The following is a 23,691-nucleotide window of genomic DNA, read 5'->3' as shown; positions in this document are numbered from 1 at the left end:
CATCACTATCCCCATCACTGTTTACATATAAGACTGAGATCTCCAACATCTGCAAAACATACCATTATGTTCATTTATTAACATGTTTTCATCCTCTTGTTTGCTGGCACTTAATACTAAAACATCTTCTCAGTATGTTTTTTGTTAACACTTTATTTTTACATCTTTTTGTATTCATAAAAATGCAAAGCAACAGGTCAAAATTTTTGTTTTTATTAATTTTTTAAAAGATGGCATCTTTCATTTGAGCTCAAACAAAGGTCAAACCGACAGTTTTATACAGACACAAAAAACACTGACTTTCCACTATTTAAGCTTTAGACTGACTGACAACAGAAGACACAATACACAAGTTGAGCCCAAAAGCACAAGAATCACTGCCCCAATGAAGTCAGCACATGACATTTAAAACATCCGACAGTCATAAACATTCCCTACAAGAGACAATAAAAATAAATTTGAATGTCTTGATGGCTAAGTTTGATTGGAGTTACAAAACACATGCAAATATCAACTTTATTAATGGCAAAATAAGAACCAGTGGATATCATGTGTTTGTCAGGAGCAGCTTCACGACGCAGGAGTATCTTAATCCTAAACACACCGATACTTCATCATTGGGAGGGAGCGACATGTTACAATAATGTTCAGATTGGTTTATTCCATGGCTTTGTGTAGTATCGTGTGTGGCAAGATGTTGGTGAGAAGACAGCGAAAAATAGCACAGAAGTCCAGAACCTTCATTAAAGCCTTTGGCTGTGTTCAAAAACACAGCTGGACAAAACAGGGAACACACACACACGCGCACACACGCACACACACACACACACACACACACACACACACACACGCACACCAAGCCCTCTCATGTGTTGCTGTGGATCACATGTCCTACATCACATTTTCAAACAACTGCATGGATCTCATCATGGTTTCATCCTGAAATAAAACAAAAAAGGACATAAGATATATATTACAGTAAGAATGCAGACATGCCTCAACATTGAGATAAATCTGTAACGCAAACCTCTTGGCACGCTATGATAAACTCATCTAAGGTCACCACTCCATCCTTGTTTTTGTCCATTTTCTGTGGAAAAATCAAAGTAAAACAGCAATCTCACTGTGATCATGGTGAAAGTGTTAACATAGTCCTTATGAGTTTATTTCACTGTAACAGATACAAATGTAGCATCCAGTCCAGTGATGTGCAAATATGACGTTTACATGTTTTTGTTTTTCATGTAACCTGTTCTCTGTGAAGAGTTTGCGTGTTTTCCCTTAGTGTGCGTCTTTAAATTCCCTATAGGAGTAAATGTTTAAATATAAAAATGCAATATGAAATGCTAGTTAGTTTTAGTCATCAGGAGTCAGACTTTTTCCAGTTATAGTCCAGTTTTTAGTCGACTGAAATCTGTTACAGACATAGTCCACTAAAATGTTTTTTTCTTTTTTTTTTACAGGATTTAATTAGCATTGACAAACCTTAAATTGAATGGTATTAATGTGTTTGTAAATACTCAAAGGCAGATTTGATGTCATCAATGTTTAAGAACACATGATCACATCAGTTCTGTTTGGATTTCGACCCGACAAAACATTAAATTTATTTTAATATTTCCTTTCACGTTCATTTATTTTTAACTAGTTATAGTCTAGTTATTACAAAGCCCCTAAAGGGACACAGGTAATTCTTAATTTTTTTTATTGCAAGCTCACGTAAAAGTTCCACGTGAGCACTTGACACTAGTATTGCATAAGCGAGCACGTAAAGGTAACCCTAACCCGAACCCTAACCCTTAGGGTGACACAAAGCTTTACTTGATCGTCTAACATGATTAACTCCTTACGAGCAGAGCATGCAGCCTGATGACTGACGTTTATAAGCGGGCACGTAAAACATTTTACGTGCCCGCTTAAAACTATTACGTGCTTCCTTAGAACTACTTTTACGCTCACGTATTAGGTTCACGCACTCACGTGGAACCATTACGTGAACACGCAATAACAAAAAAAATTATCCGTGTCCCTTTAGGGGCTCAGTAAGTTATTTTTACAGTAAAAAAATAAATAAAAATGTAATTGACAAAAAAGTTTAGTCAACAAAATGAACGCTGCATAGTAGCTTTAACTGCTTTTACACACTCCAGTACAGTAGGTGGTGATATGCACATATTCAAGTTGTTTGCAACACGCCATTAACCAAGAAACAAACAATAACAAACAAACAACAACAAACAAACAGCTTTAACAGAATATAATGCGGTTTCATCCAGGTTTGGTTTACCGGGTAAATTGTTTTGGTTTTATCTTACACAAGGTTCAATAAACACAAGCACAATCACACCTACCAGTGACGTGCCGTCAGGGTAGGCAAGGTAGGCAGTGCCTACCCAAGGGTGAATTGATATTTTGATTATTTGTTTTACTTAAAATATAATTATAAATTATTTATTTTTTCCATTTCCAATAGCCTACAGTACCTATAAGTTTGAAAGTGTTCCCATTTTGTGCGTTTCATAGCCCAAATTACTAAACAGCGCTATTTCTTGGAACAGCTGCACAGTCTCACTCCGCTGTAAGTCAGAAGGAGGCCACGCCCCCTCCCAAAGGCACCTAGCTGCTCTGCTTCTGTTCCCATTGCATGTTTTTATGTGTTTGCGCATGCGCAGTCAGTTCCCCAAAATGACAACCATTTACGCTGCCTTTGGACGTAACCGCGCTATGCTAAATGCTATACGTAAGTTCACAATGCATTAGTGAATTGATTCCACGTGACCGCTACTGCTACGTCCTCTAGCTAGTGGGTGGGATAACACTACAGGCAGGATGACAGCACTAGAGATGATAGAGAAACTTTTTTTTGAGGAAAAACGACAGTTTTTAAAAGATGGGAGACCAACACCTGAGTTACCAGAGCTTCAGCAAAGGTAAAGTCAGAAAATGTTTCATACTTTTCACAGTGAATGATACAAAAGGAAGGATTGGCTTTGTGGATGCTCCTCACTGAGGCTGTTCTGAGTTGTTGTTTCTGTCTTTTTCTCCATGTTTCTGTGTTTCCAACACAAACAATTAATGTGCTGCCGTGTCATGAGATATATCTTGTTGGGAGAGTATGGAGGCTATATTAGATAATTGTTTATGTTTCTTTAACTGTGTTTATGATGTTGATTTTGTTAAATGGATAAATGCTTGTTCATGTGGATCTTGTTGGGTTTTTTCTTTCTTATGATTTTTAAATTTTGATAAACGCATTAAGATGACTTTGTTGGAAATTGCTTTATACAAATAAAATTGATTTGAGTTGAATTAACACTTGCCAGCAGAAACGAATGAAATTGTCATTAGTGTTCTCGATTTGCAACGTGCCTACCCAACCCTAGTGGTCACGGCACGTCACTGACACCTACTGTACATATACTTCAGTTAGACTTCAATGAAGTTAAATTAAATGATTTAACTTCAAAGATATAAAAGCATTTATTAAAGCCTGTCATACTTCTTGGCAAATTCTTTTTGCACAAACCTGAAAAAAAGCATCCACATGTTGCTGTGGGACGTCTCCTTTTAGTGCAGGGTAGGTATACTTTCCCATCATGTCATAAATGGCCCTTACAATCTCAGTCATTTCCTGAAAGAAGAAAAACATGTTCTATCGCAGGATGTCCTCATGAGAACAAAATAAAAAAAATAGATTTCGATTAAATTTTTGTGATTTCAGGCTTGATTCTGCCTCGCATGCAATGAGAGAAAAAAAAGGACTGAAACATATAAATGTGGATTTATTTATCTATTTTTTTTTAAATTTCTAATTTAATTAAAGAAATGGAGAGCTAGTCCATGCCCATTATAACTTAATCCTAATAAAAACTAAATTTTAATCTATCTGACACAAGTAGATTCAAATTTATTGTCATGTGCACAGTACAATGAAATTTCTATTTTGCTCACCACAATGGATGCCACTAAAAACAAAACAAAAACAAACAAAGAAAACAAATAAAGAGAAAGTATAGTAACAGTAATTATAAATATTTAAAAAGTGTAGGCCTGTAGAACACAATTTCTTTTTTCCATTACTTTTGTTACAAATATAAAAAATAAAAAAGTAAATATTCTGGTTTATTTTTTTCCATTACTTTTTGTTACAAACAAGCATAAATGATGAAAAAGTAAATGTTCTGGTTTATTTTTTCCATTACTTTTTGTTACAAACGACCATAAACAATAAAAAAAACAAAACAAAATATTCAAGTTAATTTTTCCATTACTTTTGTTACAAACAAACAAATGATAAAAAACAAAATATTACTGGTTTATTTTTCCATGACTTTTGTTACAAATGAACATAAAAGATAAAATATATGTATGTATATGCACTGTATATGCTTGTTTAATATTCTTACATAATAAAAAACCAAATATGAAGTTTAAAATGTTATTTTGGAAGGAGGGATAGGCACCTATAAGTTCCTTGAACTTCTGCCTACTCCTTTTGAGCACTTTCTTCTTTAAATATGTGTTATGTATTGTACATAAAATGTGTTTTATTTTTATTTTGCTCGAATAAAAAAATAAACAAACAATTAATATAATAATAAATGATCATATATGCAAATTAATGTTTTCCTGACTTTCATTTACTGTTTTTATTTTTTTTTGGTCACTCTGAAAAAAGAAATAAAGAAGTTCCTGTCATTCCATCTTATAGTCTCACCTCTCTGTTTATGTATCCATCTCGGTTGATGTCATAAAGGTGAAATGTCCACTCCAGTTTTTCTCTCAGCGTCCCCCTCAGAAGCGTTGATAACCCCATTACAAAGTCCTGCCATGCAACATGCCATGAAAAAGGATGATGATGATGATGAATTTCATCCTGAAGATGGTAACAAAATGTGTTTAAAAAGTGTTTGAATTTACCCTAAACTTTATGGAGCCATTTTTTGTTGTGTCGAAAGCATTGAAAAGATAATGCGCGTACATGCTTGCATCTGCAACACACAGGTACTGTATGTAAGATTTAAAGGTGTTTTCTCTCAAAATATTTAGGACAGTGACGGAAATAAGAAAAAGGAGCAGCTTTACCTCCATGAGGGAAAAACTGTGCATAAATGTGCTTGAATGTTTCTTCATTTACAACTCCACTTGGACATTCCTGTCAAGACAAAAGACTGTTAAGTATTACTTTAGTCTTCTTCTTCTTCTTCTTCTTCTTCTTCTTCTTCTTCTTCTTCTTCTTCTTCTTCTTCTTCTTCTTCTTCTTCTTCTTCTTCTTCTTCTTCTTCTTCTTCTTCTTCTTCTTCTCAGATTACAATCACATTAAATATTTACAAAGACTGTTCATAACAAGAACAATCAAGAAATGAACAGACAATAAAAAACTAAAACCAAAATAAATCAGAGATCACTAAAAAGACAAATGTCAAGTAATTTCTGAATATTCAGCAATTATTTTTCATATTTGAACTCGTTCAAAAAATGTGAAAAACTTTGGTTTTGTTGTTAAATATAATTTAGAATAATATTTATGAATACAGTTTTTTTTTTTTTTTGCCAAATCTAAAGAAAAAATATTTACTTTTATCCTTTATTTTTAAACCAAACTTAATGGGACCAGAATGAACACAATTCAATAATCTTGCTATACTGTATTTACATTTACAAACCCAATTCCCTGCAACATGTTTTAGCAAACTGAAAGCTACTACACAAATGTACATTTTTTTTAGAAAAAATTGCTCAATAAATTACAATTTAGATCTTTTGTTAACACTGCGAAAGCCCTTTCATTTAATTAGATTCAACCTTAGAACTGCACTTACATTCTTAAAACCACGATACAGGATCTGCAGCTCGGGTTTGGTGAAGTTTGTTTGGGCTTCCAGTTGATCGAGACCTTCTGGCCTGTGACACACCATCGTCATCTCAAGCTCATCATCTATTTTATCTACAGGAAACAAAAGCATAGAAACACTATTACACCAAGATCTAGGCAGTTCCTGCATGTGTAGCATCTTTGCTTCCTTTAGAAATAGAAACAAGTGAAGATACAACCCAGAGGAGCTTGATATTGTCAGGGCTGCTGTAAAATGTTGCAAAATAAAATAAAAAAATGTAATCTGATTAATCAGCAGAAACAGAGCGGACAGCGATGCCAATAAAAGCAGAAGTAATCCAGACCCAGATGAGTAGTTGGATAAGGAACAGAGAAGGTTTGAGAAGAAGTGCATGGAGGTGACAAGGTGCTGAGCTCTGTGGGGATGGACTGAAACTAAAGTAATGAGTTGCTCCTGCTTGGAGCCAATGTTTTTCATAGGGACTAACTCCAGGGCAAACAAGCCAGCATCCGACAGAGCACAGAGCAATGAGTTCACAAACATGAACAAACATCCAAAAGAAAATACCCTCAGGCAGCCATGGACTCACAAACATGGACGAGAGTAGAAGGAAAGAAATGAAATTCGAAGCCTCGTATTTGTGACACAGGATGGCAAAGAAACACGGGAATGTTTGTATCTTTAGCCTTTTCTATCAAAGTGTGTTGATCATTTCTTTTCAAAACTTGATGAATCAATAATCAATACTTTGAGTTTAATTGAGCTGACAGGTCGAAAACACCACTAATAAAGTGATAAAATAATAGAACATAAAATGTGTCAAATTTCATTGAAAATTTTTTATTTTTTTATTTCTTTTTACAATTTTTTATTACAAACTCCTTTGGGCTGTTGAGCAAGACTCAAAGACTAAAAGCTTGGATAAATACAGAGGATAGTGTCAGGAAAGGCATCTGACAAAAAAAAATCTATGCCAAAACTCAAAAAACATAAAAAAAATAAAAAAAAATAAAAAAAAAAAAGGTTCTTTCATGGACTTCAATATTAAATTCTTTTTTTTTTTTTTTTTTTTTTTTTTTTTTTTTTATTTAGCACTTTGGAGTGTAATTAAAAGAAAAAAAAAAGAACATAAAAAAAATTAAAAAAAAAAACATGAATTCGGATGTATGAATATACAACAACAACAACAAAAAGTAATAATAATAATAGTATGTGCATGGGAGAGGTAGAAGCCAACAGGCTTACAAATAAAAAGCCGATATAACAAGACAAAGATATACTACAATATCAAATATTTGATCAGGCAGCTGCAGCCACCGTGTGACTGATGAAAGGACCCCACATTTATATCATATGAGTGTTTCAAATGTCTTTCATTTTAAAGTGTTTGAAATGCTGAGTGAGTGCTCTGTTCGGAAAGCTTTCACACAGGCAAAGCTAACGCCAGTAAACTCTTGTAAAAATAATCTATTCTTAATGTGTGCCAGGGCTGGGAACAAGTCACTGCTTCTCAAGTCATGTCACTAAAGTCCAGAGTCAAGTCTCGAGTCAAGGCTCTTCAAGGCAAGTCAGGTCAAAACTCCTCAATTTTAACTTACATGTCTTAAAGCTGGGGTATGTACGTTTTTTTGGGGGTTTTTTCATTTGTTCAAAAATCCATAATCATCTTATGTGCAGCCACGGGGATGGTCATAATCTAGCATTAATTTGTATTGGGCTGCCGTCAAGCAGTACACCTTGCCACCGGGTCAGAGGCAGGAAAGTTGCTGTTTTCTGGCCAGAAACAGCAGGAAGCAAAGAAAGACCACCTAATCATCCCATAAACACTTGTATTACCCTCACAGGGACTCCGAGAAGGATTTATTAGGGTGAAAAAGTTACTTAGTTCTGCTTTAAAACCAAAGATGTTAATATGAAAATGTAACAGGCATTCATTTTGGATGAAGGTGTTGATTCATTCATCTCCAATTATTCATCAGTCGTGTCAAGATTAGAGCAGAGATGTGAAATTGTGTTTATAGCTAGCAGCGTCTGTTAGAGGTAACACTTCTTATTTTTAAGTCTTGCTTTTCAGCTCTTTGACTTGATCTGACTTAAATTTACATTTCCAAATCTAAATCCTTTGAATCTTTAATTTCAAAGCCACCGTGCTAATGCTCGCACAGATCAAAGGTTGTCAAGTAACATTTATCTGGACATACATCATTCTATTATACTGGATCTGCACTCCATCTTCTCCCGAGCTCCAGTTTTCATCCCTCTCATTCGTGTTGTCATGGAGATGGACAGCCATGATAAGCAGCAGAGGATACGCTTGATTAACTGATTAAAAAAGAATGTCAAACCTATTTTGGATGCATATTATTTGCTGGGAGTAAAAGCCATTTATCACATGACGGTAACACAACAAAGGTGTTGTTTGCTTCCACCTTTTGCACAGATGTTTGCCGCCAAGGGTTTTCTCACAAATGTGCAACTGTGACAGAAGTGTGATATAATGGAGATGAAATGAAAACAAGAGCACAAAAAAAAAAAACGGAAAGAGGTGTTGATTAATACGAGGGAGGAGGAAGAGTGGGAAAGCATCGCTGGAAAAAAGAACATGAGGAGGAGAATATATATATATATATAAAAAATATGTTATGTTATGTAAAAGAGACAAAACAAAACAAACTACAACTGCAAGCAGTTATGAAAGGAGGCCAAGCCTTCCCGCGTGACTCCGCCCCCAAGTTTTACGGAGCCCATTGAAGAACGTCACGAAGGATGACGGGCTTGGGGCGAGCGTCAGGACACAAGCCATCGTGCCATTTGCAGTGAACATGTGAATATGAAGCATTGGAAGATGTGATTTGAAATGTGAAAGTTACAAGCCAAAATGCGTTTGCACCCATTATAGCGCCACCTAGTGGTGCACTTTTTGGAATGGGTGGTCTGTGTGCTCTTCTTTATATACCCTGTAAATTTTACAGCCCTCAACATAATATTTCAGCTGAAATAAATGTTTATTTATATGTTTGGTTTGCCAAAAATGAAGAGACGAACAAAGGCATCCAATACTCCGGAAGAAAACACCTTTCACAACAATTTCAACCTTTCCTCTTTTCCAACTTGTTCTGTCCACTCCACCTTAGGTCAGATGTAGGTGTAGTTCTGCATCTAAACACTAGGGGAGCACCAGCATGAGTGTTGGCTCTAAGCTCCTCATGCTCCAACCTGGTTGGTAATCAGTCACACCTTTGTTTAGACACACAGACAATGCAGTGGAGGAGCTCAGGGATGTTGTTGGTGAGTGGCTTCAAGTTTATTGAACTTATATGGTTTATTTTTAAAGTTAAGTTACTAAAAGCACGTATTTAAGTTGGATTATGTGTCACGTTAAAGAACACAGGCTGAGTGTATGTTTGTATGTTATTTTGACCCAACTTTAAGGTAACTCTACATACATAGTGTTTGGCCTTACCATGTGTTTACCAGAGGGGTCTTAGTCAAAGCACATTAGGTTTACAGTTGATTCAATTGATATAAATATATTCTGATTTCATAGTGTAATTTATGTTAAGAAAACATCTCTAAAATATTAAGAGCAATAAATATTGGTTAAGAGTTTTAGATAAGTTTATATATAAAATAAAATGAATAAATAAGTTTATGGGTAAAATACATTGTTAAAAAGTTAGACTTTGATTAAAATGGTTAAAATAGGTGTATCAAAGTATATGATTTAATTTTACAATTAAAACTAGTTACATATCTTAGGTTGAAACCATGAAATATTAAGTAGCAGAAAATTCATTTATTTAAAAGACACATTATTTAAAATATAAGGTCAGATTGTTCATTCATTGGAAAACATTTGAATAGAACTCATTCTTCCTTTCTCTCCTTTTCACCCCTTTTTTCTCAAGGTTTTCAACCTGCTGCTGCTGCTACAAACCTAAACCAAAACTGAATAAATGGTTAAAAGCTGAGTTGGCCTCACGTCTCACTTGTGCTCCATCCATGTCCTTTCAAGCTGGGCAAGCATTGTAAAAAATAAGCTTGACAATGTTATGTTGTAATAAGCCATGCCCACTTTGACCAATCGTGATTAACTTCAAGATATGACCTCATGAGCGACCCAAGGTCATACCCACTAAGTTTGATAAAAATCTGTCTTGCCATTTAAGAGATATAAATTTCCCATATTTGCAGCGCCCCCTAGTGGTGTGCATTATTCACATTTTGCTTATAACCCCACAGTCACATGCCAACCAAGGATCTCAGATTTGGTGTTGTTAGCAAGTATTTTGATTGAGATATGCACCAGTTCGCGTTTTTTATAACTAGCTAGAAAATTTTACTCGTTAATAATTTGCGCATATTTTGCCTGACCAAAATCATTTCCTGAACTTTAGATCAGGTCCAACCGAAGAGTCTACGTGCTAAGTTTCACGCTGATTGGACAAAACCCCAAGGAAGAGTTCGAAAAGGTAGGTTTTCCAGTTTTAGCGATTTTGCTCCGGCAAAAGTCGAGGCGGAAATAGGCGGGGCCTCGCCCAGATGATTCAGTGCTATTCAGGGAATCTGTGGATGTGAAGGTTTTGAATGTGCTACATAGGGTGTGGGAGTTATAGGCCTTAGTTATAGCGCCACCTGCTGGCAGACACGTGAGTTTTTGCGTCCTGGCAACGCCCTCCCTTGCACGGTCGAAAAATAATAATAAAAATCAGGGCGATTACAATGGGGTTCCTAGCGCCACTGTACCTAGGAACCACGTTTGCTTACATACGCGGTTCCCAGGCCACGTGGGCTTTGCCCTCTAATTATTGATCGCTAAAGCAAAAAGTATAGGAATGTATCGACAAAGAACTCAGCTTTTACAACTGGAGGGACACACACAAACGCTCCAAGCGGAAAAACAAGCTCACTCAAAACATTAAAGATGGGGTCGATTGTTCTTATAGATTTTTGGGGAGTTTTCCTCAACATCACCCGAGCTCTAACGTCTGCAGAGGAAGTCTGTTACAAACATGCACATGCGGGGCGTGCATGTAGGCACGTGTCATGCATTGAATTGATGGGAATAATGAGAAAATGTGTCTGTCTTCTTCATGCTGTCAGTGGCAGCTGCTGCAACAGCTTCAGGACACCAGCGTGTTTTGCTCTTAACATCATCTGTGCTGCGTATCACACTTTCACAATGATATGAACAGGTTGAGAAGAGCCTTCGGGCTGGGTTAGCCAAGATTTCTTATTGTCTCTTACTCGGTTTTATCATTCAGGTGACAAAACACAAATAATATTTTTTTTGTACATGTAGGAGAAGATTCTACAATTTTACGTTACTGTATGGCCATAATGTGTGTCTATCTATTGTAATGAACCACACAGTGGTCTGGTGTTAGCAGATGGTAAACTAAATAATAATGATCCTCTCTGCTACTCCAGGTGCAAACTCATATACACTAATGCCTGAAATCTTTCTACACCAGCTCGTTTGCACAGCTGAGCTTAGATTCCACGATACAGAAATAATGAAACATTTCGACTGTTTCTCTATTCGTAGAAATGATTTAATTTACTGTAATAATATTCATTTGGTAATATTGATCCTGTCTGAGCTGACTCAGTGAGCAAAGCGTGGAATACATTATCATTAAGGCACTAATTTATTACATCATATATCAAGCCAGCACTTTTACAGTATATATGTATATAGTTATACTTTATTCTTAATAAAAATTATTATTATTATTATTATTATTATTATTATTATTATTATTATTATTATTATTATTATTATTAGTATTAGTATTAGTATTATTATTGTTTCTGGTTTGTATTTTGTTCTTTGCACCAACAACCAAGTTAAGTTATTTTTCTGACTCTGATAATATATGGTTAATATTGTACAAGAAGGAAAAACCTCCTTATGATGAATATTTTTTTCTTTTTTCACCAGGTGCAACAAATAAATAAATAAAAAAATCTGCATGACATAAAACACTTCTAATGAGAAAATGTTTTTAAGACTTTTCATGAGAAAGAAAATATAATATAATACAAATAGATGTGACACTGTCACGAAAAGGAACTTTTCTGTTTTGGTTTGTGCCAACGTGATTGTCACAACATGACTTTCAAACTCAAGTCCATTTTTGTGCAATTTGATCTTATTAGAGCATTTCATTCAATTCAATTCAAAACAGCTTTATTGACACGGGAAACAAGTTTGCATTGCCAAAGCAAGTGTGACATAGAACGATGTACACACAAAAATGATGAATATTAAAAGATAGCAACATTTGTGTTGTGAAAAACAATAAAATAGAATAAAAACAGGATTTAACTATTGTATACATAGAAGAAAAATTACAATTAAGTTATATGTGGTATGAAAAAAAAGGAAAAGGTTATGTACAGGGTTTTACATATATCCATTTACACACATATGCATGAGGTTTTCACTGTTAGTCACTGTTTGGGTTTGGGTTAGAGCTATGGTGAAGGGTTATGTTAAAGGTGATACATCCTGTTGATGTACATCGGTTTGCATATTGTTCCCAGCAGCTTAACACAAATTCTTGCCACGCAGCATGAACAAAAATTCATGTCACGCTGCAACAAAAATATTTCGACACAAAATCATCTCCTGCACTGCAGCATGAAAAAAACATTACATAAGACAGTTTCACAAACTCTGAGACTGGGCTGAAATGTCAGTGCGAAGCAAAATTAAACTCAAAAACAGTTCAAAGTTTGTTCTGACGTATGTGACTGTCAATAAAGAATTATTTTGGATGGGAAGCAAACGACACAGCTGGGATTATCGTGTCTTTTCTACAATTCATTACTCAACACGCTTATTTTCAAACTGGCAGGTACATAAATTGATTGATATTTCAACCCAAATCAAATGATTGGATACATTTAATGACAAGTCAAGCAGTTCATACAAGTTTTTAATTTGAACAGAGACTTTACTAGGTATAATAATCTGCTAACAATGATAGAAAAATTCTTCAGTTATGTTAAATTGATATAGTCTCTTAATAATCTAATATCCATATGTGTCCAAGTTAATTTGTGCATTCAAAACATATTTTCTCTATAAAAAGGCAGTGGCTATCCGTACGGTTGCCGTATCTATATACCGACATTCTATCCGTACGCAGCGTCCCTATTTGGCCAGTTTAGGCCACGCGATAGGTCAGTCATTGGTCAGTTTAGGTTGCGTGACTAGGACTAAACCTTACCCTAAAAATTGTTGCGATATTGGGTTATAACCTATCCTAACCCTAACCCTAAACCTTACCCTAACCCTAAGACGCTAAGTACGTGTACTACGGTAATCGTACCAATAGCAACGGGGATTGTCCGTACGGCAACCGTACAAATAGACACTTTCAAAAATGTGAAAGTTTTGAGTTTACACATCAAACTAACAGGCTATAAAGCTTTTCCTTTTGAAAGTGTCTATTTGTACGGTTGCCGTACGGACAACCCCCGGTGCTATTGGTACGGTTACCGACGTATTGGGTTAGGGTTAGGGTTAGAGTTAGGTTTAGGGTTAGGGTTATTTCGCAACAATTTTTAGGGTTAGGTTTTAAGGTAAGATTTAGTCTTAGTCACGCAACCTAAACTGGCCAATGACTGACCTATCACGTGACTTATACTGGCCAAATAGGGGCGCTGCGTACAGATAGAATGTCGGTATATGTATACAACAACCGCATGGATAGCCACTGCCATTCCTTTTTCACGTATAGCTTCATATCTTCTGTATATTTAAATGTTTGTTTTTTTTTTCTATTCCTGGTGCTTTTTTCAAACTAGTCATTCCTGGCACACAGAATACCACAGATGTCACTGTTCTGGCATTGAACAACTGAACTGATAAAAGGAACTGCTCTATTTATTTATTTTTTTCCCCCATGCTGTACTGGTGTGTGTGTTATATAATTATACTGACTCTCCCTTTGATTTCTCTCACTGCTTTGCTTTCCACAAGCAACACTGAGTTTCCTGACTTAGATCAAGTTGTTACTGTCTGATCTTATCCAACTTTAATGGAGCATGAAGACAAAGGATGCCCTATTATTTTTTTTAAAAGCTTCTTCATAGGTGTGTGTAAAAACCAATCTGTGGTAGTGAGTCACCCTAATGCCAGAGAAATTACTTCTTCTTTTTTCCATCCCAGCCACCATCTCTTCAACTCCAGTGAAGTGTATGCATTTACTCTCTCTTTTCATGCACCTCAACCCAGTCGTCATGACAACAGGCTTTTCAAGCATAAGGCCATGGGGAGAGATATGATATGTGAGCGGCGTGTTAATTCACACGCTTCCGCTTTAACCTCTGCCTGCTCCGTGTTTTTCTTTCCATCACACGCGCCAGGGTTGGCTGTTGGATGCACGCACGCACAATCAGGCGCACAGATTTATTTTCAAGGACATCGCATGATCTCACAATCTGCACAGCACTGCGGTAACGCCATCCAGGCTTCCCATTTCCTCGGTCGTGCTATGCGAGTTTCAAAATAGCGCTGCGCGTCTATTCTAGCATGAACGGTAAAGGCTTGTAGGGGACGGTGCTGGATTCATGAACAACTCGTAAAACTCAGACTATAATTTTTAATGTTGTAAATAGAATACCATCATGTTTCTGTGTGTTTAGTTTTCGATTTAAACTTTACTGTTATAAAAAACGAAGTTTTATAAAAGTGTTGTTTTTTTAAATATAGATATAGGCAGCAAAGGGTCGAATATTAAAAAAATTATTAATAATAATAATAATAATAATAATAATAATAATAATATGAAATCAAATACAGAATGTCAAGACAAATAACCTCTACAGTGTTGTAGGGGACACTCTCTCGTATCACTATGATACGTTTTATGAAATTTTACTGGAGAATATTCAAATATTCTTCGATTAAAACTGACCAAAAATGCCCACTTTTTTTCTTTTTTTTCCACTTGTCTGTACATGCTGTCAAAGGTCAACACTATATGTAGTGCAATATTTTTGCAAGAGCAGAGCATGTATTATTATGACAATTAAATAAATAAATTGCATATATGTGAGCATCACCAGACCTTCCCAAGGAAGGGTAAGAAAAACTTTATTAACAGGAAAATATAAAAAGAGAGGTCACTGTTCTCATTTGGTGAGGGGGAAGGGAACAAGGAAGAGGGCTGTCATGAATCCAGCACCCAGCGGCACCAGAAGAGGGAAGGCACCCCTACCCAACGCAAAGCTGACACGGCACGAAAACACCCCGCAAAATGAGTCCCCAGCAACACCCCTTAACGCCCCTCCAAAGGCCCACCACCTCACCACGCCTGACTACACAACCCAGATGTATTTGTGCTCTGCCCAGTCGACAGGCCATCCACATAGGGTTTCAGGGCTCCCACCCGACAGGCCCGAGTGTGTGCTAACACCCACCGCCCTGTTGTGGCTTCCCTAACCCCTGTGTGAATGTGTGTGGTTAGTGAATGTACGAGGTGCAATTAAAAGAAAGGGGATGGGGTAGTGGTTGTCCCCTCCAGCGGGTGGTGTTGAGGTGTGCTAAAAATTGGTGGGATTGGCAGGGGAGGGAGTGCCGCCCCCATGCCACTACATTAGTAGAACAAGGGATGCCTCCCCCTAGCCTCAGCCCCACCATCCAGCCCCCCAAGGGTTGGAATGGAGTGTGGTGCACGTAAATGTGAGCCAGACCAGCTGGGAGTGAGGTGGAGGGTAGTGTCATGTAGGATGACACTACATGGTCTATACAGCGGGCCACCAGAGGGGATAGATGGTTCAGATCCCAAACCATACCGGCCCCACAGAGCATGACAGCACCCAAGAACAGCGGGAAACCGGCCACACCTCCTAGCGGTCCAGAGGGCGACCACTGCCACAGGCTAGCCCGCCCCGCTGCAATGGGGAGCGACCCCATAACAGAAACACGAGCACCCACACCAACACGAACACAGGCCCGCACGGCCCCACAAAACAACACCATCCACAGGCAGGCATTTCATGATACTTATCACAGTGATACTAAAGAGTGTCCATTTCAACACTATCTTTGTAGTTGCTCTTGACACTTTGGTTTTTTTTTAAATTTTATTTTATTCTATTTTTTTTTTTTTAATATTGGTCCTTTTGCCACCTATATCGATGCCTTTTTGACAGTGTTATGTTTAATTCACAGTAAAGTCTCATTAAACTTATCACAGTAATAGTATCCTCAACTGCAGCACTGTGTTGTTCATTGATAACATTTTAAAAAATTAAATTTTTAGTTAATATTTGCCATAGTTTTGATTTGTATGTATTATTAACCACAAACATTATACGCTAATAGTATATTTTATGTAATCCTGCAATTGTTTTGATTTAATTGTTCGATTGTTTTGTTTGTCTAAATGTAAATTTTAATTTTGCTTCCCATACGTCTGTATGAAGAAACAAGACACTTAAAAGAAATAATTTGAATTGAAAAACCAAGCACAAAAATATGACGGTCCGCTATTTACGTCATTCAAAAGTATTTTACGAGCTGTATTTGAACACATCACCAGCCCCAACAACACATAGCGTCTCTTTACCGTTGAACTTGGTATAGAAGCGCAACTATATTTTGACACCGGGATAGCGCGACCAAGCTGCGTTAGTGTACCAGGTGTTACACCTCCTAACTCTGTGTCTGTGGACAAGCTGTCATGTAGACCAAAGATTTAGGAAATAAACAAGAAATAAAAAAAATAAAAAAACAAAAAAACATTTCAAGCACTTGTTCAAAAACTACTGTAATGTAACAGTTGTCAGTAAAACTATAGAGTTTAAATACTAAGTTAACTTATTCAGATCACTTCACTGAATTATCATCAGGTATAAATAAATACAATAAAAACAAAAACAAGTGTTGCCAACATTTATAAGCTACAGCATTATAAGCTACAGGGGTAGTTGGTTATTTTTCTTTTCTTTTTTCATTTTTCTCACTAACACATATACTGAATAGCCTACCTCTGGATGGTCTCCTCTGTTTGGTTTGCATGGTCAAAGTGCCCACCACTGCACCCATGATGGTCACAGTGGAAACCAGCCTGGTCAAACAACTGGGAGAGCAACGGTCCCGTGTGTTTACTCCTCTGGTTTCCCTCCACAGCTCTGGAGGATGAGGAGGATGTTTTCAGCCCCAGCTGCAGTGCTCTGCTGCTCACTCAGTAACGGATCTGTCACCGGGGAAACGGCTCCCGTCTTTGATCTGACTCTCTTCAATTCCTGATCCTTTCTCCTCCAAACATACACACACCCACTTACCCACTCACACACGCACACTCCTGTATGGAAGCATATCTGCACCATTACTCAATTTAAAATGAATGAACAGAATTGCTTTTTCATTTTATTTTCATAAAATTTCAACTCATAAATAAAATGAACAATAAATAATCCAAACTGCATTTTCATTTTCTCCTTCAAGGTCGCTCATTTTCTAACTTATTTGAAAATGATAAAGGAAATTACATTTAAGTTGTAATTTTCATAAGATGGCCCAGCAAATCGTACCAAAATTCAATTTTAAATGGAAAATTTGAAAATTAAAATGCAAGAGCTGATTAGATTAGCGTTATTAGTCTTAAATCCAATTGGTAATAAGTAATCAAAATTGCATTTTCATTTTCTTCTTCAACACTACATATTTTGGGGCGACTGTGGTTCAGTGGTAGAGTGGGTTGTCCAGTAACCAAAAGGGTGGGGGTTTGAACCCAGCTCTATCCAAGTCATTGTCATGTGCTTAAGCAAGGCACTTGACCCACATTGCCTCATTGAATGGGCATGGATCTTGGTGGTCACGCATTTGTTATATGTCCCAGGGCAGCTGTGGCTACATTGTAGCTTACTACTACCCATATGACTGTGTGAGTGACTGGTTTGAATGAATAATGGTTTCTGTATGTGCTTTGAGTTTTCTCAAACAAAGTGCTATATAAATCCAAGCCGCTATTATTATTACTTTGTGACACAACTAAAGAAAGTCATTGCGTTTTCGTTTTCATGCCCCGGTGTAGAATAAACCTACCGTGAAAGTTTCCTACGGTAGACAATGGGCATGCGCACCTGGCGAACTGCGCATGCGCGTCTGTCATGTCGAAAAAAGGTAAGAATCTTTCCTTTAATTTTTAGGGTTAGGGTATAGGTTAGGGTTTATCATAGTAGGAACATTTAAGGTAGCAAAATATTGTACGTATACCTGTAAATATTTACAATGCTTAATTAGTGCGTATGTGCCTGTAGGAGGCTTTCACACGTAGGATTATTTTTCACTACACCGGCCCTCCCTCCGCGCAAAGTGTAACATAATTCAAATTGACTTCGCAATCCCAGTCGGCACGGGCAGAGTGACGAAAAAGCAATGACTATAAGCTGTATTCTGAAAATGAAAAAGCATTTTTATTCATCTATTTTAAAATGAATTATGGCACAGATATGCTTCCATACTCCTCCCTCTCTGCACCACTCCCTCGGTGCTGTTGCTGTACTTGACTCATCTGTCAGCCTTTCCCACCTCTTTCCAGCTCCCTGTCTCCTCCTGCATCCATGTTGTTGTTGAATGGAAACAGACAGGTCAGGCTTACAGTTATTGATGACTTCTGTTCGATACAACCACAAATTAGCACTCAGCTTTGCAAAGCGTGGATCGGTCAGGAAGAAGAAAAGTGTTCTCGTATGTGCTATACTTTAAGCTTTGCACAAAATAAACATCTTCTTGTCGGATAAGAAGCATATTTTTGGTGCAAAATAAAGGAATATTGTGTACAAAACTGACTTGCAGGTTATGAATGGTGTAAGAAAAAAAATTGATTCAACGATATATTGCAATATTTAATATCATCCAAAACATGTCCAAATCGATTTTTTAAATTTTTTTTTTTTTTTTTAACAAAAAAACATTTAATTGCGCTAACATATGCATACCACATGAACACCTGGTCACTAGGGGGGTATACTACGAATCTAGATTACCTCTAATTGCGCTAACTTACGGAATTTAATTAGTGTGTGCTGGACTACGAAGCTCACTGAAGCTTATAAATCACTATGGTAACTAATGCTGAACGGCTAACCTGGTTGGCAGCAGATTTTGCTCTGGCTCGAATGTTAGAGAGTACTAAAGCCCCGCCTCCCGACCAATCAGATACCTTAGAAAATGACCTGCCCATTGATAGAAGATCCTGGTTGGTGCAGATCTGACAGCTGCCTTTTCTGTAACAACAGTGTCTTTGGTCTGAATTATGGATTTTAATTATTCATCATTTTAAACTTAAGCAACCTGGTTGGGACCAAGTTATGATGTGGATCTGATCTGAGTGAGTATAAAAGCTCCGCCTCCTACTGCTCTTTGCTGACATCATGGATTTATATTTATTATATTTGTTTAAGATCATAAGCTGTTCCTCCATTCACTGTAAAGACGCTCAGTCTGCCAGTTCTCTCCATTGATTGGTCAGACGCTGCAATCTCCACCCCTTTCATGTGCACGCACACGTAGCGAGGCTGTGATCCCTTAGCTTAAATTAGCGTGTTTTGATCAACGTTCGTAGTACGTAGTTTAACTTGTTTAACTACCTCACTCCACATTAATGCATTTTATCTTGGACTTTGATTTATTTTCATAAAACATACTGGGCACTTTCATACATGTATGTGGTTCCTTTTTTTATTTTATTTTTTCCAGAATTTAGAACTTAACAGAATCAGAATCTGCTGTAGAAGCAAAAGTTAAACAATTTTGATAAACATATCACTTTTGTTACTTGAAATACAGTTAGCTACCATTTACTTGTTCTCACAAGTAAAACAAAAAACCCAAATAAATTGTATTTTATATCATTTTGAACTTGTAAAGGGGAAATTTGTAATTATTGATATTGCGATGAACTGTGTATTGCATTGTTTAGTATCGGGATATATTGTTTTGTGACATGTGAATCGTGAATCGTATCCTATCATCAGTTTCATGACAATGTATAACCCTACAGGGTACAGAAGTCTCTCCTCTCTCACTGGGATTAAAAAAAGGTTTCACTGGTTAAATTAGAGTTTGATGTACACAAAGCCATTGAACTGCTGCAGTATTAGACTGATAACAGTTTCATCACCATAATAACATTACATTACGACTCAATGGCTTTTGTCAATGTGATGGTCATGAAACATCCTTAAGTGGAACAGAAGAAGAGAATGTCTTGTTTAATATTCCACCGGCTGAGCACCAGAAATGTAATGTCCCTCCCTCTATCTTTGTGTGTGTGTGTGTGTGTGTGAGTGTGTGTGTGTGTGTGTGAGAGAGAGAGACTGAGCATTAGAAAAACCTCTCAGTTTAAAAATTCATGCATTTTTTTTACCCTGTTCAGCTTTTCCTGAAAGTTGTGTTCTGCCTCTCATGTGGAGAGTAGCATGCAAATAACAGAAAACATGTTGGTGACCGAAAATGATATAAACACGTGTGCTTCATTAATTACAGTTTTTAATTCTTTATGCTCTGGGATCAGAGTTTAACTCGGTACTTAAAAGTATCTGAGCTTTATCAGCTTAAGGGAAGAACTCAGCACGCATTCATCCATTATTTATAAGGTCGTGCATAACTGTCATTAATTCATGCCCATCTGATATCAAGTAGGCTGATTGTCCTCGTTTTTACAGCGTTCATTTTATATCACGATGTTAGTTAGCACAAGCTTAATTTCACTGATGGGTGAAGCAAACTTAGAATTTGTTGTCAGATTTGATGTTTTACATGGTAAACAACCCTATTGTGTATTTATGCCCCCCCCAAAAAAAAAAAAAAAAAAAAAGGATGAGAAGACCCCCGAGAAACTAGAGTGTGGGTTTATTAACCCTCCTAATATTGTTAGATATTACTGACACATTTAACCCTTGGGGTCAATCTGACCTCAAGGATACTTGCTTCCAGAAAAAGTCTCTCATAAACATATTATATTTACTTATTTTTATCTTTTTGTAACATATTTGGGACTATTCATTATAAAGTCCTCTGTCTCAGACACATTCTCCTCTACATCACTTACACAGTGAAAGAGCTGGCAGACAGACAAGTTTTACACAGCCAAAACTGCTTGGGGTCAAACTGACCCCAGAGGAAAACCAATGCATGCAATATGTGTAATCATTTGAACCCATCTAATTAGGGAAAGTCATGAACTATGAAGCAAAAAAAACCCCAAAGTCAACTATTATATTATGAATGATAAACATTAAATTGGGTCAAAATGACCCCAAGGATGATAATTGGGTTAAATGGTCTATCTCCCCTAGTTTTACCTCTAAAATTAATATAAAGCTGGCATGAGTATAAGAAATCAAAAAGACGTTTTGCGGACTTCCAGGACGTCATTTGAACAACCCTGATTTTAAAGGACCTCCTTTCTTCTGCATATTGAACTTATGATCAGTACTTTCAGTTTATAAATGAATCAGTGTAAGCAGTCACTTCACTGTCAGCACAATCACACACATTAAAGCCTTCATTCTCACTATATTCAACAGAAACAGGCTCATGACATGAATCAACCCACTAACACACTACTAACATTTGCAAAAGTAAGCGTGCACACTCAGAGTTTAGCATAAGTAGCTTGCTGTAATCCTCTTGGCAGATGTTTATCATCTGGATCTGTGCCTGTGCACATGTCCGCCGTGCACGGCAACATGAATCAAGGTCACTGCGCTGTCTGCATATTGACGTCATCATCCTTGTCTTTATCTTTTTAATGAATAAACAACGCATTTAAGATTTATCAGGTAGTATTTACTATGAATTATGTGCATCAATAAGCTCATTAAGGCCTATACATTTCACATGGAATGATTGATTGCAGTGGTTCCCAAACTTTTGTGCCCAAGGTACACCAAAGGACCAGTAAAAATCTGAACACACACCTATTGTGTAAAATAGCTTATCACTCATATCATGTACAATATCTGTAAATGTGCATACTTATTTACTAATTCCAATTAAAATGTGACAAAGACAACTATATTCCTCGTGAAATATTAATGAAAAAAAATATATATATATATATATATATATATATGTATAGAGTTTGCCTCTGTATTATGAAATGAGTGTAGGTATACAAGGTGGTAAATTAAAAAAATATGTATTATTTTTGTGAAGTTAGGGCCCTTTAAAATCTGTTTTGTTTTTTCACAAATTCTGTGTTCTCCACATACATTTTTTTTTAGAAATATTAATAATTTTTTTCATAAATATTAGTTTTTAACTCCTGTGAGGAAACAAAACAAATACTGACACATAAAAAACCCCACAAATAAACAAAAATGTATGTCAAAAATAAAGTAAGGAAAGATATAAGTTGTAGTGACATGGATTATTCTGAATGCTCCTTTTTAATTATTTATATGTCATATAAAAATGTGTGAGAACAGTATTAATGTCATCTGATTTCCTCTCAGGGATCAATGGTTTACTGAATCTGATCAGGTTTAATGATTAATTTTGATGAACTTAATTCAAATTAACCTAATTTAAATGATAATGATGACATCATTCCAGGACGTAATGATTAAACAAAAACGAATGGACGCAAGGATGCATCAGTTATTTCACCACTAAAGGCCATAATATTTGACAGTATCAGAAGTGATCATTAATCTACGATGTTTCAGACTCTACAATCCCTGGCATCGATGGTCTCGTCCACAACAAGAGAACAACTTGATCCGCAGATCTTCTGTGGCTCTGATGAGATGTTGTTTAAACTCTTTCAGCAGGTGAAGCTGATTAACGCTGATCATGTTTTCACGGAGTGATGCAGCGCTTGACGAGAAACGGACGGAGCTTCACAGACACAGGAAAGTTAAGCGGGCACTGGTTGGCTCTGTATTATAGAAGTCACTGATGATTTGCGTAGTTATTTGGCAGTTTAGACGCTGTTTCAGGTGGTTTAGGCAGTGTTTAATGCAACCAGGATGGGTGGCGGGCGGGGGGTGGACCAAATGAGTGGTTTCCGGAAACATTTCCCCATAAAAAAACCTTCCTTGCCTCACGGTGACGGCATTTCATGCCAATTCTGTTTTCATTGGTCGATTCCGTGAATCTGTCCGCGATTCCGTTAACGTGGATTTTATGGGGCCCAAAATAATAATGTATGGTTGTCACAAAATCCCATCTCATCTCATCACAAAGAAAATCCAATTCCCAGCTTGCAATTAGATGCTGATTTCAACCCTGATAAAGTCTTTGCTCGGGTGATGCAAGAAGCTGTTGATTAGTTCTTGCACCTTCTTTTCACCATCCAAAGGCCCAAAGAGAGGTATGTGATGGCTTTGAGGTGTTTCCTTTTGTGCTTTAAACTAGTCCTAATCAACATGCTGTTTCGTGGGTTCGGTTTAATTTCAAGGACCAGGGAAGTGTCTTCATTTATTTATTGGTGTGATAGTGTGATCTACTTTATGTTTGTACATTTCCTGCTCATAGTTATCGAAAGATTCCATGACTAGAGTTTTGATGAAAAACGCAAGTGTGAAATGAAAAATGTCTGATTCACTTTTGGTCTATAACCCTTCCGGCAGCTGAGCTGAGCTGACAGCAGCAAAAGAGCAGAGCGGAGCTCACAGAGGAATTTATTTACTAAACATGAACTTTTTCTTCTGAGAAATGATACGATACCTCAACATCAAACTCTATCATTTACCATCTGACTCTGGCTCTGAGGTAATCATCTACTGCTTTTTTATTTGCTGGCTCAACTGGAAAGCTAAGTAGCAAGCTAGCTAGCTACAAGTAGCAAGCTAACTAGCAGAAGAATGGCTCTTTCCACAA

The 23,691-nt window shown here is 36.8% G+C and overlaps 1 protein-coding gene across 2 annotated transcripts in view; it reads right to left on the bottom strand.

The window, feature by feature from the left end:
* Window positions 1–871: 871 nt before the first annotated feature.
* kcnip1b (Kv channel interacting protein 1 b) overlaps window positions 872–23,691 on the bottom strand; it is a 38,470-nt gene continuing 15,650 nt past the window's right edge. Inside the window, exons 1-8 of one of the 2 annotated variants that reach the window (XM_028466026.1) lie at window positions 16,845–17,099; window positions 5,823–5,947; window positions 5,086–5,155; window positions 4,921–4,991; window positions 4,718–4,825; window positions 3,527–3,631; window positions 1,028–1,090; window positions 872–939 (exon numbers count right to left, since the gene is read on the bottom strand). In XM_028466026.1, the coding sequence (XP_028321827.1) occupies window positions 892–939; window positions 1,028–1,090; window positions 3,527–3,631; window positions 4,718–4,825; window positions 4,921–4,991; window positions 5,086–5,155; window positions 5,823–5,947; window positions 16,845–16,902 (648 nt within the window). In that variant the 5' untranslated portion in view covers window positions 16,903–17,099 and the 3' untranslated portion in view covers window positions 872–891. Of the gene's footprint in view, window positions 940–1,027; window positions 1,091–3,526; window positions 3,632–4,717; window positions 4,826–4,920; window positions 4,992–5,085; window positions 5,156–5,822; window positions 5,948–16,844; window positions 17,100–23,691 lie in introns of those variants that run through there. The other variant, XM_028466025.1, reaches the window with a different exon arrangement.

The sequence above is a fragment of the Gouania willdenowi genome, chromosome 14 (assembly GCF_900634775.1).
Source record: "Gouania willdenowi chromosome 14, fGouWil2.1, whole genome shotgun sequence".
Classification (NCBI taxonomy): domain Eukaryota; kingdom Metazoa; phylum Chordata; class Actinopteri; order Blenniiformes; family Gobiesocidae; genus Gouania; species Gouania willdenowi.
This window is presented reverse-complemented; position numbering and strand designations above follow the sequence as displayed.